The 13761-nt window shown below is 32.6% G+C and overlaps 1 protein-coding gene across 1 annotated transcript; it reads right to left on the bottom strand.

Moving 5' to 3' along the window:
* Positions 1–8336: 8336 nt before the first annotated feature.
* On the bottom strand, positions 8337–11081 carry LOC145668653 (uncharacterized). The gene is made up of 2 exons (XM_081736711.1): positions 10523–11081; positions 8337–8955 (listed from the first exon to the last, which is right to left on the bottom strand). The coding sequence occupies exons 1-2, from the start codon at positions 10666–10668 to the stop codon at positions 8739–8741; spliced, it is 363 nt and encodes a 120-aa protein (XP_081592837.1). The 5' UTR covers positions 10669–11081; the 3' UTR covers positions 8337–8738.
* Between the last annotated feature and the right edge of the window lie 2680 nt (positions 11082–13761).

Consider the following 13761-nt stretch of genomic DNA (forward strand, 5'->3'; position numbering starts at 1 on the left):
TTTTATGGCTTAGTGATATCTTTCCTTTACGATTTCATAGTTATAAATGTTTTATTTTACTATAAGAGCATTTTTAAGCTTTCTATTGTTTCAAATATTGTTGTGGTTTAGAACCCTTCTTATGCATAGACAGTGAATACATTGCTAAAAACTGCGATTTATGTAGAATAAATAAAAATATGTTAGAAATATTAGCTGGCTTTCAGGAGGTCCTCATGTACCCTATTTATGATCAAATTATACTACATAAAGCTACATAAGTGGAATGGAATTACATTTTAGGTATATGAATATTTAAAGCTAGAATTTCATAAATTTCTTTAAAGAACCTGAAATTTTTCTGTAAAAAAGCTTTTGTCTGTTACAGCTTTTAAACATTTAAAATATTTTTCTTTAGTAACTCTTTTTAGGTAGGGAACAATTTTCATAGCTTACTTCAGTTAAAAAATTATAAAACATAATTTCTTTTTAACAGTAATTGTATCATGAACTTCAACTACAGATTTCTGGGCTGCGAGAAACTTAAAACTGTTTTAATAGCTTTATTTGTTCATTTATTCATTCCATGAAACACTTTGAAACAAAATATAGTGCATTTTACTATTAGAGTCGTGTTCGGTCGTGGATTTTGTTACTAGTAAGTGGGTAAGTAATTGGTGATCCCATTAGAGCGAAATCTACTTTAGTAATGAAATATGTGAAAGAATTGTAGCAAATCGACGAAGCCCATTAATCCATTTAAATTCTTTGGCACACACATAACACCAATTATCGTCTCCTAAAAAATGACATGAAATCTTTAAATTTTACGTCCTACAGTTATGCTGGCTAGGGTAAAGAAGACGGTGACGATTAGTAATGAAGGAAATGGTGGAATGAAGAAAGTGGGAGGAAACGGAAGAACCCCGAGAAAACCCATGCACACGGTGTTTGTCCACCACAAAGTTCATTTGGGATTGAACCACATCGTCTCCTAAAATTTATGTGTTTTCTTCAAAGTGATTTTCTTTTCTTTTTAAATCTAATTTCTAGGGATTATTACGTAATTCCCTAGAAACCTATTTTCCTCGCTTTGCGTACGAAGATATATATATATATATATATATATATATATATATATATATATATATATATATATATATATATATATATATATATATATATATATATATATATATATTGAGTACGTCATTTCAAGCTTGGCTGTTAAACAAATTCAAATGTATTGGGGTAGTGTAACAATATTTTTGTCTTTGCTTCGAAACAACGTAAGGAGAAAAAGTTTATTCGTGTTGTTTATCGGCACTTTAGGTTTACAACGTATACATTGAAAAACGAACCATATAGCGTTTCCTCTTATCCATTCCATTTCCTCTTTCCATAGAGAGAAAATTTTAAAAATGATCATTTGGGCAGAAATTTCCCGATTTATGCAAAGTTTATCTTTCGTCATACATTATGCACATTTGCATGGTTTCATTTGAGAGCTTGTTTCACTCTGAAGACGTATGAATCATGATGCTTGGATCAATAGTACTTAAACAATAAGTTCTTAACTAAAAGTCAAAGTTTTCCTGTAAAAACGCAAGAATTTAAAAGGGTTAAAGCATTTCAGCATTTACTTAATATTACTGAGGAAATACCCTGGAAAACATGTCGGGATTGACAGCCCCGTCTCCGGCCGCGGATCAAGAACGCTAAATCATCTGCACCTCCTTTGCAAATATTATACGGTTTACATTCAAAATTTCTGATTTTATTTATTCCCATTGCATTATTGAAGATGATGCAGAAAATTAGTGAAAGCTTAGTGGAGAATCTTACATGTAACATAAAAAGGCATTTGTACAATATTATTCAATATAAGTAATTAATATACCTATCGTTTCTCGGTATAGAATATTGATCACACCAGGAAATGTCAATGGCAGAAACAAAAATAGATTGGGTGCATAAACTAATGGGTATGTGCTATTGCATGAGACAGATAGTATAAGTAAAGGAAAGCACCGGAAATAATGATACCAAACATGAAAGCACGCAAACTTTTATTAGTATTGTATATAGTTGTTCCTTGAAGAAACATCATACAATTTGTTTCATGTTATATATATAAATTAAGTAGACATTATATATATATATATATATATATATATATATATATATATATATATATATATATATATATATACACCTTTATATATAATGTCTACTTAATTTATATATATAACATGAAACATTGTATGATTGTATGATATATATATATATATATATATATATATATATATATATATATATATATATATATATATAGGGCCAGGTTTAGGGTGGTACAAAGGTGCACGTGCACCCCCCTCGTTGTAAATATACACTATCTAAAATGAGAAGCTAGCAGTGAAAATAGCAACACTTTTCGAAACTTTCTGCCATCATGTTTCCGTTTGGGGCTTAAAAGAAAGCAGAGCTTTGCAAAAGCAATAGTTTAAGTCGATTTTCTAACGTTGAAAGAAAGGGATTCATCAAGCAAAATAATGAAAATGAAATGAAATCTTTGAGTTTAACGTCCCACGATTATGCCGGTTAGGCTAAAGGAGACGGTGATGATGAGTAATGAATGAAAATGGTAGATTGAAGAAAGTGGGAGGAAACGGGAGAACCCCGAGAAAACCCACGCACACGGTGTTTGTCCACCACAAAGTTCACTTGGCGGGTCTGGGATCGAACCTGGGACCCCAAACACCAGAAGTAAACGCTCTACCACTGAGCCACCGCAGCCCCTCAAGCAAAATTATATAACATTTGTCAAATAGGGAAGAAAACAGAAGCCAGGAGCATAGAAGAACATTTTTCCTATATATCACTTGCGACCCTCTTTAAAATACTTTTCCTCCGTTTTATGCATCAGTGTTGTCAGGAGTAAAGAATATTGTCACATGTCACTTTGAAGAGTTTCAGTGTGATTGGTTATTTTGGTAGGTAGACCTAGTATATATAGTCTTTTGTGATGTATAGTACTAGAAACAGTATTTTCTTTCTACAGAAAAATTTCGTTAATTGTACCTAGGTATTGTAAACAGTGTGTCGCTATATCTAATAATCTTGGGAGATCGGTACGACAACATATTAATAAGAATTCACTTTTTCCATTCAATGTATTTGTTCAAGAAATTTCAATTTTTCTTCAATAAAAATTATTCTCGTGGAATATGAAACACGATGTATTTTACTTTACAACTAAATCTCACTTAACCATATCAAACGTAACAGAAAATCTTTATACAATCGATATTTTAGATCAAGATATCAGAATCAAAGTCAAAATAAATCTAAACAAATTAATATACTCTAATGTTGGATCAACTCTAAACAATTCAAATGTTAGATCAAGTTAATGCAGCTAAATATCTATCACACTGAAATGAGTGATCAAGTGTTAACTGATTCAAATGTTAACACGCTGAAATTTGTGTCAACTCGTAATATATTCCGCTACCTAATCATGTTAATACTGTACATTCAAATATCAGATCAAATTAACACACCCAATGTCAAACTAAGTTTTAACATTCAAATATCAGATTGAGTTAAATATTGATATGTTATATCAAGTCTTAATATTAGATTAAGTTAGCACAACCAAATATCAAATTATTTTTTAGTATTCATCTATCACTTCAACTTAATACACTCAAATATTAGATCAAGTCTTAACATATTCCAATATCAAATCACCAATATCAACACACTCAAATGAGAGAAAAAATTAAGATACTTGGATGTCAAACGAAGTTTTAACATTCGAATATCAGATTAAGTTACATTAATTCTTAACATATTCAACTATCAAATCCAGTTAATATCCATTCAAATGTCATAGCAAGCCTTATCAAAAATAAATATTATATTTAAAACTAATAAACTTGACCCTTGGATTAAAATTAAAAGAACCAACTGCTGTGCAAGAACTTGATTGCTTAATATACAAGTCAGTTAAATATTATAAAAAATACAATAATTATGTTTTTTTACAATCAAGGTCCTGGGCTTATACTGAATTCACTCTTGTTTTGTAAATTAAAAAAAAAGAACTAGAGTTCAGAGAATAAATGTTACGAGTTGTCAACTTGAATCACTACTTCTCCGAAAACATACAGTATTTTATCGACAGAAAATGCAAAATACTTCTTTCATCTACGAAGTCTACTACCAATTTCCAAGTTAATTATCTACATGGACATGAGAAATATTGTAACGTAAGAATTCTATTCCATTTGGTTTTAGGTTTTTCTTAAATTAAAATCCTAGTTTAATCTTAAGTTGAAATCTAGTAATGCGTTTTTACAGTAAAATATAATATAATACCCAACTCTGATGCAGAATATTCTTCATATTAAATGCCTTTTCTAGTTACAGGCTTATTTAGGTAGTATAATGATGAAAGACTCGTCTCTGGAATATAAAGTTGATACTTTACTTCTAGTTAGAATTCATAAAAATTACCATGATAATTGTATCAATTACGACCCCATATAATATACCAAATTCTTAACACAATTCATATCATTCCTAGTTATCTCCACTAGTCTATAGGACAAAAACGTAATTACTAATAACATTGCACGAACAGCATTGTCTTTCATCTACTAGTTTACGTTCCGAATAGAGTTCGCTCATGTTAATTCAGAGAGGATATACCTGCAATTCGCCATAATGTGCAATCCTTCTTCGGTCAGTTGTGATATGTGTAAATTATATCTTTCATTTTCTGAATTTATTTGTGTTTCAGGTTGAGAAAGAGAACATCGTTGGAGAAAAGACTGTTTATAATTATACTTGTACTCGCAATTGTCTGCTTCCTTTTTCTAATCATAATCATCATTTTGAGCTGCTTCCGTAAGTATTCTCATTACATTCCGCATTCCGTAAGTATTAAGATTAGTGTTTATACAATAACTTTACTTGTATCTGTTAAATATTCTTGTTGTAACATGTGAGAGGATATCAACAAGTTTGGGGACTCATTTTGTTTATCAGAAAATGCTTTATTTACCTACGTTTGTACTTTATGGGCTTCAAACTAATTCCCTTGAAACATAGTACTCCAAAATTTCCCTGTCATTTCTGGAATATTTAATTGAAGTCTTCTTTTGGGACCGTCTCAAATACCTTCTGTGATTCGCACTGAATATCCACAATGCTATCAAAATTGCGACTTTGAGTCAGATATTAATTTTCGGGAAGTCTATAGGAGCCAAATTCGGCGAGTAAAGGTAGGTGTAGAAGTACCGGTAATACACTATTGTTTCTGGAAAGAAACTCTCGTGTGAGAGAAGTTCACTGACATTATGCATTGTCGTCATGAATCTTTCAATTTTTAGTGCACAACAGATCCATTCGCATATTCTCTCTCTGAAGTCCTAAATTCTTGCAGTAGAAGTCGTTACTTACAGTTTACAGTTCTTGTCAAAATCGCAGATGTAGCAACGTACGTACATAGGACGATATCTCCTAATGCATTGACGTATGAAGGTAATTGGTACTTGCGACTGTGCGTGCAGACTTGTCCTGCCATGTGTTAGCGAGGTACAGAAATAGTCTATAAACTTTCTGATACCACTTGGTTGTTTCTTTTATAGAGAAAGTTTTCACTCATAGAATGCAGAAATCACATGAGTCTAAAATCACTGTTAGTCGTTTAAACGGAAATAATCGTTCTTCTATTCTCAAGATTAATCGAGCTTTCTCAAATTAAACAGCTTTACCCTTCAATGAAGCGGAATTATCCGTTTTCGTTTTTCCGTTTGATTTCAGTTTAAGCGTATTTTTAGCAGCAAGGCTATACGAAGCATAAATCTAGAGCGGGATCCGAACCACATAATCTCCCCGGGTATTGAATTCGGGTCTTCCGTACCAAAGGAGAATATGCTATTCATATACCCAAGAGGGAGCTCGTGGAATTATCCAATAGATAGGGTTAGCTTTCGGAAATTGAGCAAATTTTCAGGATATGTATTCAGGAATCAACCATTATTATCACGCCTACAACATAATATAATTCCTAGTTATATTTAAAAAAAAAAAAAAAAACTAGAAATGAAATTTTCGAGTGCGAAAAAATCGTCCTTTATCTTTTTAGCAAGACTTTGGGATTACAGGTACACGCTGTATTTACATAAGGTTTAACCTTAAATTAATATTTAACGGGGTTGTCCCATGCATTTTGTCCTCCAGTAATTGAAGACTCGCTGTAGAAAACAGTGTAAGTGCCACCTTGAAATAGTTTCACCTATTTTATTTTTTGAATACGTTTATGCCTTAGTTAAATTTTCATACTTGACTACATGCTACGTTGTAGTTCTAAGCAATAGTATTTTCTATTTATTTTTTTTTCAATGCTTGGGCACAATTTACTGTCTTTTGTCTCTACTGTTACAGTAACTTTTGTGTTTGGCAATTACATTGTTTTCTACAGTGAGTCTTCCATTCTTGTTCTAATAGCAATTGAAGAGGTGGATTCCAAAAGAGCCTAAATCAATTTTTGTCAATTTTGAGATATCAGTTCTATTTAATTTCATTTCAGCATCTCCGTATATTGAACAGGGTTTCATGCCATAAATCAAATTAATTATAGGCAAAAGAAAACTGCGTTGTTTTCCGGAATGTCCTTAGTCACCTTGTTATTTTCTCTAAAGTTATTTTCTGACTCATGCCTAAAACACTTATAAAACTTGCTATAGACGATAACTTCACCGTTATCTTACGAGAAGTAGGCAATTACAATCTTCTTTTATGTAGATTACTTTTCTTCCACAGAAACAGAATGATGGAAACACACACACACACACAAAAATCATCTCCTGAAAAAATTGCTTTTTTGATTTAGGCTCCTTTGGAATTAAGCTCTTCAATTGGTGAAATTTTAACGTTGATGTGCATAGAGCAAACACAGTAAGATATAAGCGAATAGAATAATTAGAAATTGATTTAGTGTTTTAAGAATAGGTAGCATCTCTCTTAATCCTGTATTCAAACTGTAATGAAACCATGAACTGAGAATTTAAAAAATCATTTTTTCATAAAAATTATAATGGCAATTTGGTAGGTGAAGATGGAACTAAGTTTTCTGTAATATTTTAACTTTTGGATACATGCATCACATTATTTTTAAAACTCACAAGGACAGTACTTGTAATCTAGAAATCGTTGGAAGCAGAAGCAAAATAGTTAAGAATCACCTGTAGTCAAATAACATTGCTTGTCAGTAGTAATTAACAATTCGGATAAAATCACGAAAAAGATGAAAGCAAACCTCAGGGAAAATTAAAATTCAAAAATACTTATTTTTACATCATTAGATAACAATAATATTTTGTCAGAAAATGTAATTAGGACTTTCCTAAGATTTTGTAAATTTTTATATTGGCTTTTGGCGAAGTTAAAAGGAAAAATAATTAAAGTAAACAAGGACAATAGTCCATATAAAATGACCAAGTTTGCAAGTAAAAAATCATTCTGGATTCTGCATTCTGGGTCCTGTATCCAGAATCGCAATGGAATTGTCTATACGAAATTACAAATACCGCAAGAAAGACCATTGTCCGGTCAAGACCAAGCTAATTATACAATGAGGTAAAGTATGACTACAGAGAACTTTAACTGTCTATTTTGCATGTGACATGAAATTAGGAGGTCTCTGTAAGTGACAGGCAGATTTGAATGTTTAAATATTTAGCTTATTTCCGTTTGTTAAGCATTGAGTAAAATTATAATGATCTGTTATACAATTAATCTGACATACTATGTCTGGTTGTGAATTCAGTACTCTTGGATGCTCACTGTTAAATAATTTATATTGTTACAAAAATATCCACTATACTACCATTGTAAGTCAGTTGTTTCATTAAGAAAATATTGTCATTTTATGACAATAAGAGATTGCAACCATTCGTTTAATTGCACTCTTTTAATTTGATTTAAGAATTAGCTGTCCCGTTAGTTAATGATTTCAAACAATTTACTTTGATTTTTTTATTTCTTTAATTTAAATTTTTTGACTTACGGTACATGGAGTGACTAGGGACATTCTTCGTTTATCGATGGCCACGATGAGGACAATTAGGAGACCCTGTTTTTCACCTCCCAGTGTTCTGAAGTGAGACCACAATCATTCAAGTGGACATTATGTTCACCCCTCAGTGTTTTTCACAGTGTTTAGTGTTTGTCAATTTATTCAATGTTTATTCGAACTGAGAATTTAAAAACTAATGACATACGCTAAAGGTACTGTTCAAGAATTTCTCTTCCAGTTGGTGGGGTAATGTAATGAAACCATGAACTGAGAATTTAAAAAATCATTTTTTCATAAAAATTATAATGGCAATTTGGTAGGTGAAGATGGAACTAAGTTTTCTGTAATATTTTAACTTTTGGCCTGGCCAAACCAAGGACCCTTGATGACGGATGAAAAACAGCTTGGCGTCTCGGTGTCCGTCGTGTGGACTGGAGGCGAGCTAAAGCTGCGGTGATTGGTTTTCCGAGTTCTGGAATCGAACCCTGGACCTTTTTGATGATTGGACAGCTGTGGCACTGGAACATTTCAACAACAACTGGAGCCAATGCGCTGCTGAATGATGAAAGTGACGATGTATCCGTGGTGAAACAGGAACGGGAGGAGATGCTGGCTTTTGTGGTGGTGATTCTGGAACAGCTGAAGTAGAAGCTGGGCATAACTGCAAGGACTAGTTGACCATTAGGTGTTCTGGCTCTGGAGGAAGATGGCTGGATCTGCAAGTGAGAGGCGCTGGAGAAACAGAAGCGGGCAGGCCAATGCTGGTACAGGAATGTCTGGAAGATGACCCTTGTAGAGGCTGGACGTAGCATCTGGAACTGGACCATCTCGAAGAAGGATGTGCCCATGCTGGTGGACTACATTTTGCTGGAGAAGGAACTGGCCTCCTGAAATGACATCTCGTTGCAGTTGCATAATGACAAAAGAAATTGCATTAGTTTTTTATTATTTATTATTTTTTTTAACTTTTCGTGTTTTTGTCGTATTGCAATGTAAGGTAAAGTTGAACAATATCGAAAATTTTTGTGGAAATATGTGTATAACATTTATATTAGTATTATTATTGAGAAATATTTTGTTTTTGACAAATATTATATAATAAGAACAAGGAAGTTTTCGCAGCAACTGTGTTTGTTTACTTGTGGTTAATGACCCAGAAACGAAAGAATGACACTCCAACCGTTATTAGATGGAATGTTGTGATAAGAATTGTAGCGGAAGAAAGTTTGTTTTTGAAAAGTGAAAAGTGTCCTGTGATGTGTCCTCGTGAGAGTTCGATTGCCTGTGCGTAAATGTTATTGTTAGTGATTTAACTTGTGCTGATGTAGTGATTTCTCGTGTTGTTTTGTGCCTATAATGATATGATTTGTGATGTCTCAGGTAAGTCCTATAATAATGAAATTAACGTAGATACTGGCTATATCATCTGAGCATAGGAATTGAATATTAGCCTTCCCCCCACAAAGAAGACTAATATAGGGCGGTAAAATATTCCTGCATACCCCAATTCCAGGAATATTTTTACCTCGGTCTATTGTAAGAGTAGGATTTAGTGACAAAAGAGGAAATTCAAATACAAACCCTCGTGACGCGACTCCCCAAAACGCCACGTTTAGTGAGTATGTTTCAACTCAATTTTGTCAGTACTGTTTACGGTTTGAAACTGAACAAATTATTCGAGCAAGATATACTTGTTGTGAAAAATGAATAGGATTCACCTGAGAATGATTAGTGATTTTTCTAGTACGAAAAACAAATGTTGAGAGTACCAAGGTTAATTATGTTAGTATTATACGATCGAAAACGAGAGACGCAGGCGGTAGTTTGAGATAAATAATTAAGTCTACTGTGAGCGATTGTGTATAAGAAAACATGTATACTAGCAAACAAACACTATGCTAAACTGATAATAAAATTATTACAAAAAATTGGAAATAATTCGATATTGTTTCTATGACACAGAGAAAAACAACATCTATTTGGCATGTCACATGATAGCATATGTTTGCCTAAGGAGCTATGTACCGTAAGTCAAAAAAATTAAATATTAAAGAAATAAAAATCAAAATAAATTGTAGTAACATAAACTAACGGGACAGTAAATTCTTAAATCAAATTAAAAGAGTGCAATTAAACGAATGGTTGCAATCTCTTATTGTCATAAAATGACAATATTTTCTTAATGAAACAACTGACTTACAATGGTAGTATAGTGGATATTTTTGTAACAATATAAATTATTTAACAGTGAGCATCCAAGAGTACTGAATTCACAACCAGACATAGTATGTCAGATTAATTGTATAACAGATCATTATAATTTTACTCAATGCTTAACAAACGGAAATAAGCTAAATATTTAAACATTCAAATCTGCCTGTCACTTACAGAGACCTCCTAATTTCATGTCACATGCAAAATAGACAGTTAAAGTTCTCTGTAGTCATACTTTACCTCATTGTATAATTAGCTTGGTCTTGACCGGACAATGGTCTTTCTTGCGGTATTTGTAATTTCGTATAGACAATTCCATTGCGATTCTGGATACAGGACCCAGAATGCAGAATCCAGAATGATTTTTTACTTGTAAACTTGGTCATTTTATATGGACTATTGTCCTTGTTTACTTTAATTATTTTTCCTTTTAACTTCGCCAAAAGCCAATATAAAAATTTACAAAATCTTAGGAAAGTCCTAATTACATTTTCTGACAAAATATTATTGTTATCTAATGATGTAAAAATAAGTATTTTTGAATTTTAATTTTCCCTGAGGTTTGCTTTCATCTTTTTCGTGATTTTATCCGAATTGTTAATTACTACTGACAAGCAATGTTATTTGACTACAGGTGATTCTTAACTATTTTGCTTCTGCTTCCAACGATTTCTAGATTACAAGTACTGTCCTTGTGAGTTTTAAAAATAATGTGATGCATGTATCCAAAAGTTAAAATATTACAGAAAACTTAGTTCCATCTTCACCTACCAAATTGCCATTATAATTTTTATGAAAAAATGAATTTTTAAATTCTCAGTTCATGGTTTCATTACATTACCCCACCAACTGGAAGAGAAATTCTTGAACAGTACCTTTAGCGTATGTCATTAGTTTTTTAATTCTCAGTTCATGGTTTCATTACAAAACTCTGCGCAGAAATCAACCAAGTCCGGTTTTAACGTTGATTGCTACCCAGTAAAAATGGTAGCAGTAAAATGCTGTTTTCTGCAAATCAATTAACCGTCCCAAGACGTTACGTACAATGTGACAAATCAAACTTCTTCTCGTGGTATATACTGTGACTACACTGTTTCTTTTTATATTGATCTGTGATCTTTGCTAAGGTTGAATAATAAATAGTCATTATAAGTGGTGTTTTATTCATAATTTAAAAGTTTATTTCTGTCAATAGCTTGTATCGCCCTTGGTCACTCTTCACAACTCCAAGGGAGCTCTCTCAGATTCAGAACCACTGTTTTAAATGGATGTTCTGGATGTATCGATATCCTGACATATGTCGTCGATACCCTGACAAAAATGCCAACGGGAAGCAAAAGATCAGTTTGAAAATAATAAGTGTCCTGTTTTCTGCTCGTAATTACGTAGTAAACTACAAAGTGTCGTTTTAAATATCTTTCGTCTGTGTACTTCTATAGTTTTGTAAAGGAAAGATCAATCTTTCTGCAAGTAATTCAATCATCACAAAAATATGACAGTTAAGTGATGATAATTCGTCCCCCTAATCTTAATTCATGTTAGTTGTTAAATGGTAAATCATATATACTATATTAGAATTGAGATAAGGTTAAGTAAATAAAAATCTGATTTATTTTGGAAAGCCACAGAGTTCTTTGTCGCTGGCCTGAGTAACAACATAACAATGATTATACCTAGATGAGTTGTCACATTATGCCTGTTTTCCGAGTGTACAGTTTTATTATTCTCTAAATCTGTCCAACCTACATTAGAACATCTTCAAAGAGTACTGAAAAAAGATGTACTTTCCTTGAATTTCATCTTTGCTTGTGAAAAAAATATTCCAAACAGAGAGAGAGAAAGAGAGCATTAATTACTTTTAAAAAATTGAGTTACACTTTTGTGATTATGAAATTGTCTTGTATAATGATAGCTTAATTCGCTTCATATTAGGAACCAGTTTATTACAGTTTCTTGAATTACTTGTGAATTGTGATCCAGATTGTGAGGTGTTCTCTTCATCTTTGATGTATTATGTGAGCATTGTGCAAGCAATTAGTAGCAACGGCGCAAATCTGTCTTCAACATGAGGAGGGGAGATTGGGTAAGACCGTTCCCATAATCTTTTCTTCCTTTTTTAAGCGATGTTCAAAATATTTCTGAAGTTGAAAAACAATGCTGTGGAGGATCAGGGAAGCAGAGTTGTCTTTAACATTGGGAGGCGGGCAGATTTGGGGCTTATTCTGAGGGCATATCAATTTTATCTCACTTTCCTGTGTGACAATCGGACACAAATTATCACATTTCTCCCCAAAAGCACATTTCAAATAGGATTATTGGGGGATAGTCCCCCAATTCCAAGATTGGAGGGGACATGTCCCCCCCATCCTCCCCGGGATTTGCGCCGGTGATTAGCAGGTAAACGATTCTCTACACTCTGCATTGAGAGTTTCCTGCTCTGCTCTTTTAAATGAGTCAAATCATTTTAACTGTCCATTTGCCAGGAAATCATGACTGACATTCTAATGTAATGATTTTTCTGTTTTTCAGTTGATTCAAATGCAAGAAAAATTAATAAACTTAGTTTAAAGGCTTATAACTGTGAAACAACAGAGTGCATTCATTCAGGTAAGAACTTATTTACATACTTTTCTTACTTTATGTAAGAATAAATTTTGTACTTCGCTAATTGTAGTAAACTAAGCACATAAAAATATTGTATTACTTCTGTAAGTTTGGTTAGAATTTTTCTGTCCTAAATGAAATTAAACATATACCAAGCGCCATCTGTCGAAAGTAAACCAAATTTATATAGCGAGTAACATTTTAGTTAGTCGTAATATCAAGAAAGAAGCACTATATTCCTATTTTGAATATTGGAAGTTACGAATCGCAATGTTAGTTGTATCTTATTTATTACTACTTTATTATGGAAAGGACTAGCAACTAGTGAAGTTTCAAGGCGTATCAAAGTGAATGTTGATGTAGAAATGAAATCCTTATAAGTACATAAAACAATGTTGCCTTGTATACGTCATTTTAAAATGCCATAACCTTGATTTGAGAAGAAGAAATTCCATCGTCCTCCTATCTGAAAAAAAAATATCAGTCATAAGATGTGTCTAACCAAACTGTAACAAACAGATTTCAAGATACTATTCTTGGTTCTAGACTTCTGTGGTGATGTCCAAATCTTATACCACGATATAACAGAAAAACGTTACAAATGGGCACGTAACGATGTAGACTGGATTCAAAGTTGTCGTAATATGCAATTTACCGATGAACATCTCACAGGCTTTGTTCTTCACGATCGTCAACAACATATTTGAAAGGAATCTGGAAATGCCAAACACGATGTATAGTCTTGATCAAAAATTCTTGGCTACACATGTTACCTTATTCTCTTTCAACCATACACATGAAACTCTAATAGAAAAATACTTTCGCCCATAGTAAAACTTGCAATTGGCCACAGAAGATCCACATTTCTTTGATTT

This window comes from Thermobia domestica, chromosome 13, assembly GCF_964235325.1.
Source record: "Thermobia domestica chromosome 13, izTheDome1.hap1.1, whole genome shotgun sequence".
Taxonomy (NCBI): domain Eukaryota; kingdom Metazoa; phylum Arthropoda; class Insecta; order Zygentoma; family Lepismatidae; genus Thermobia; species Thermobia domestica.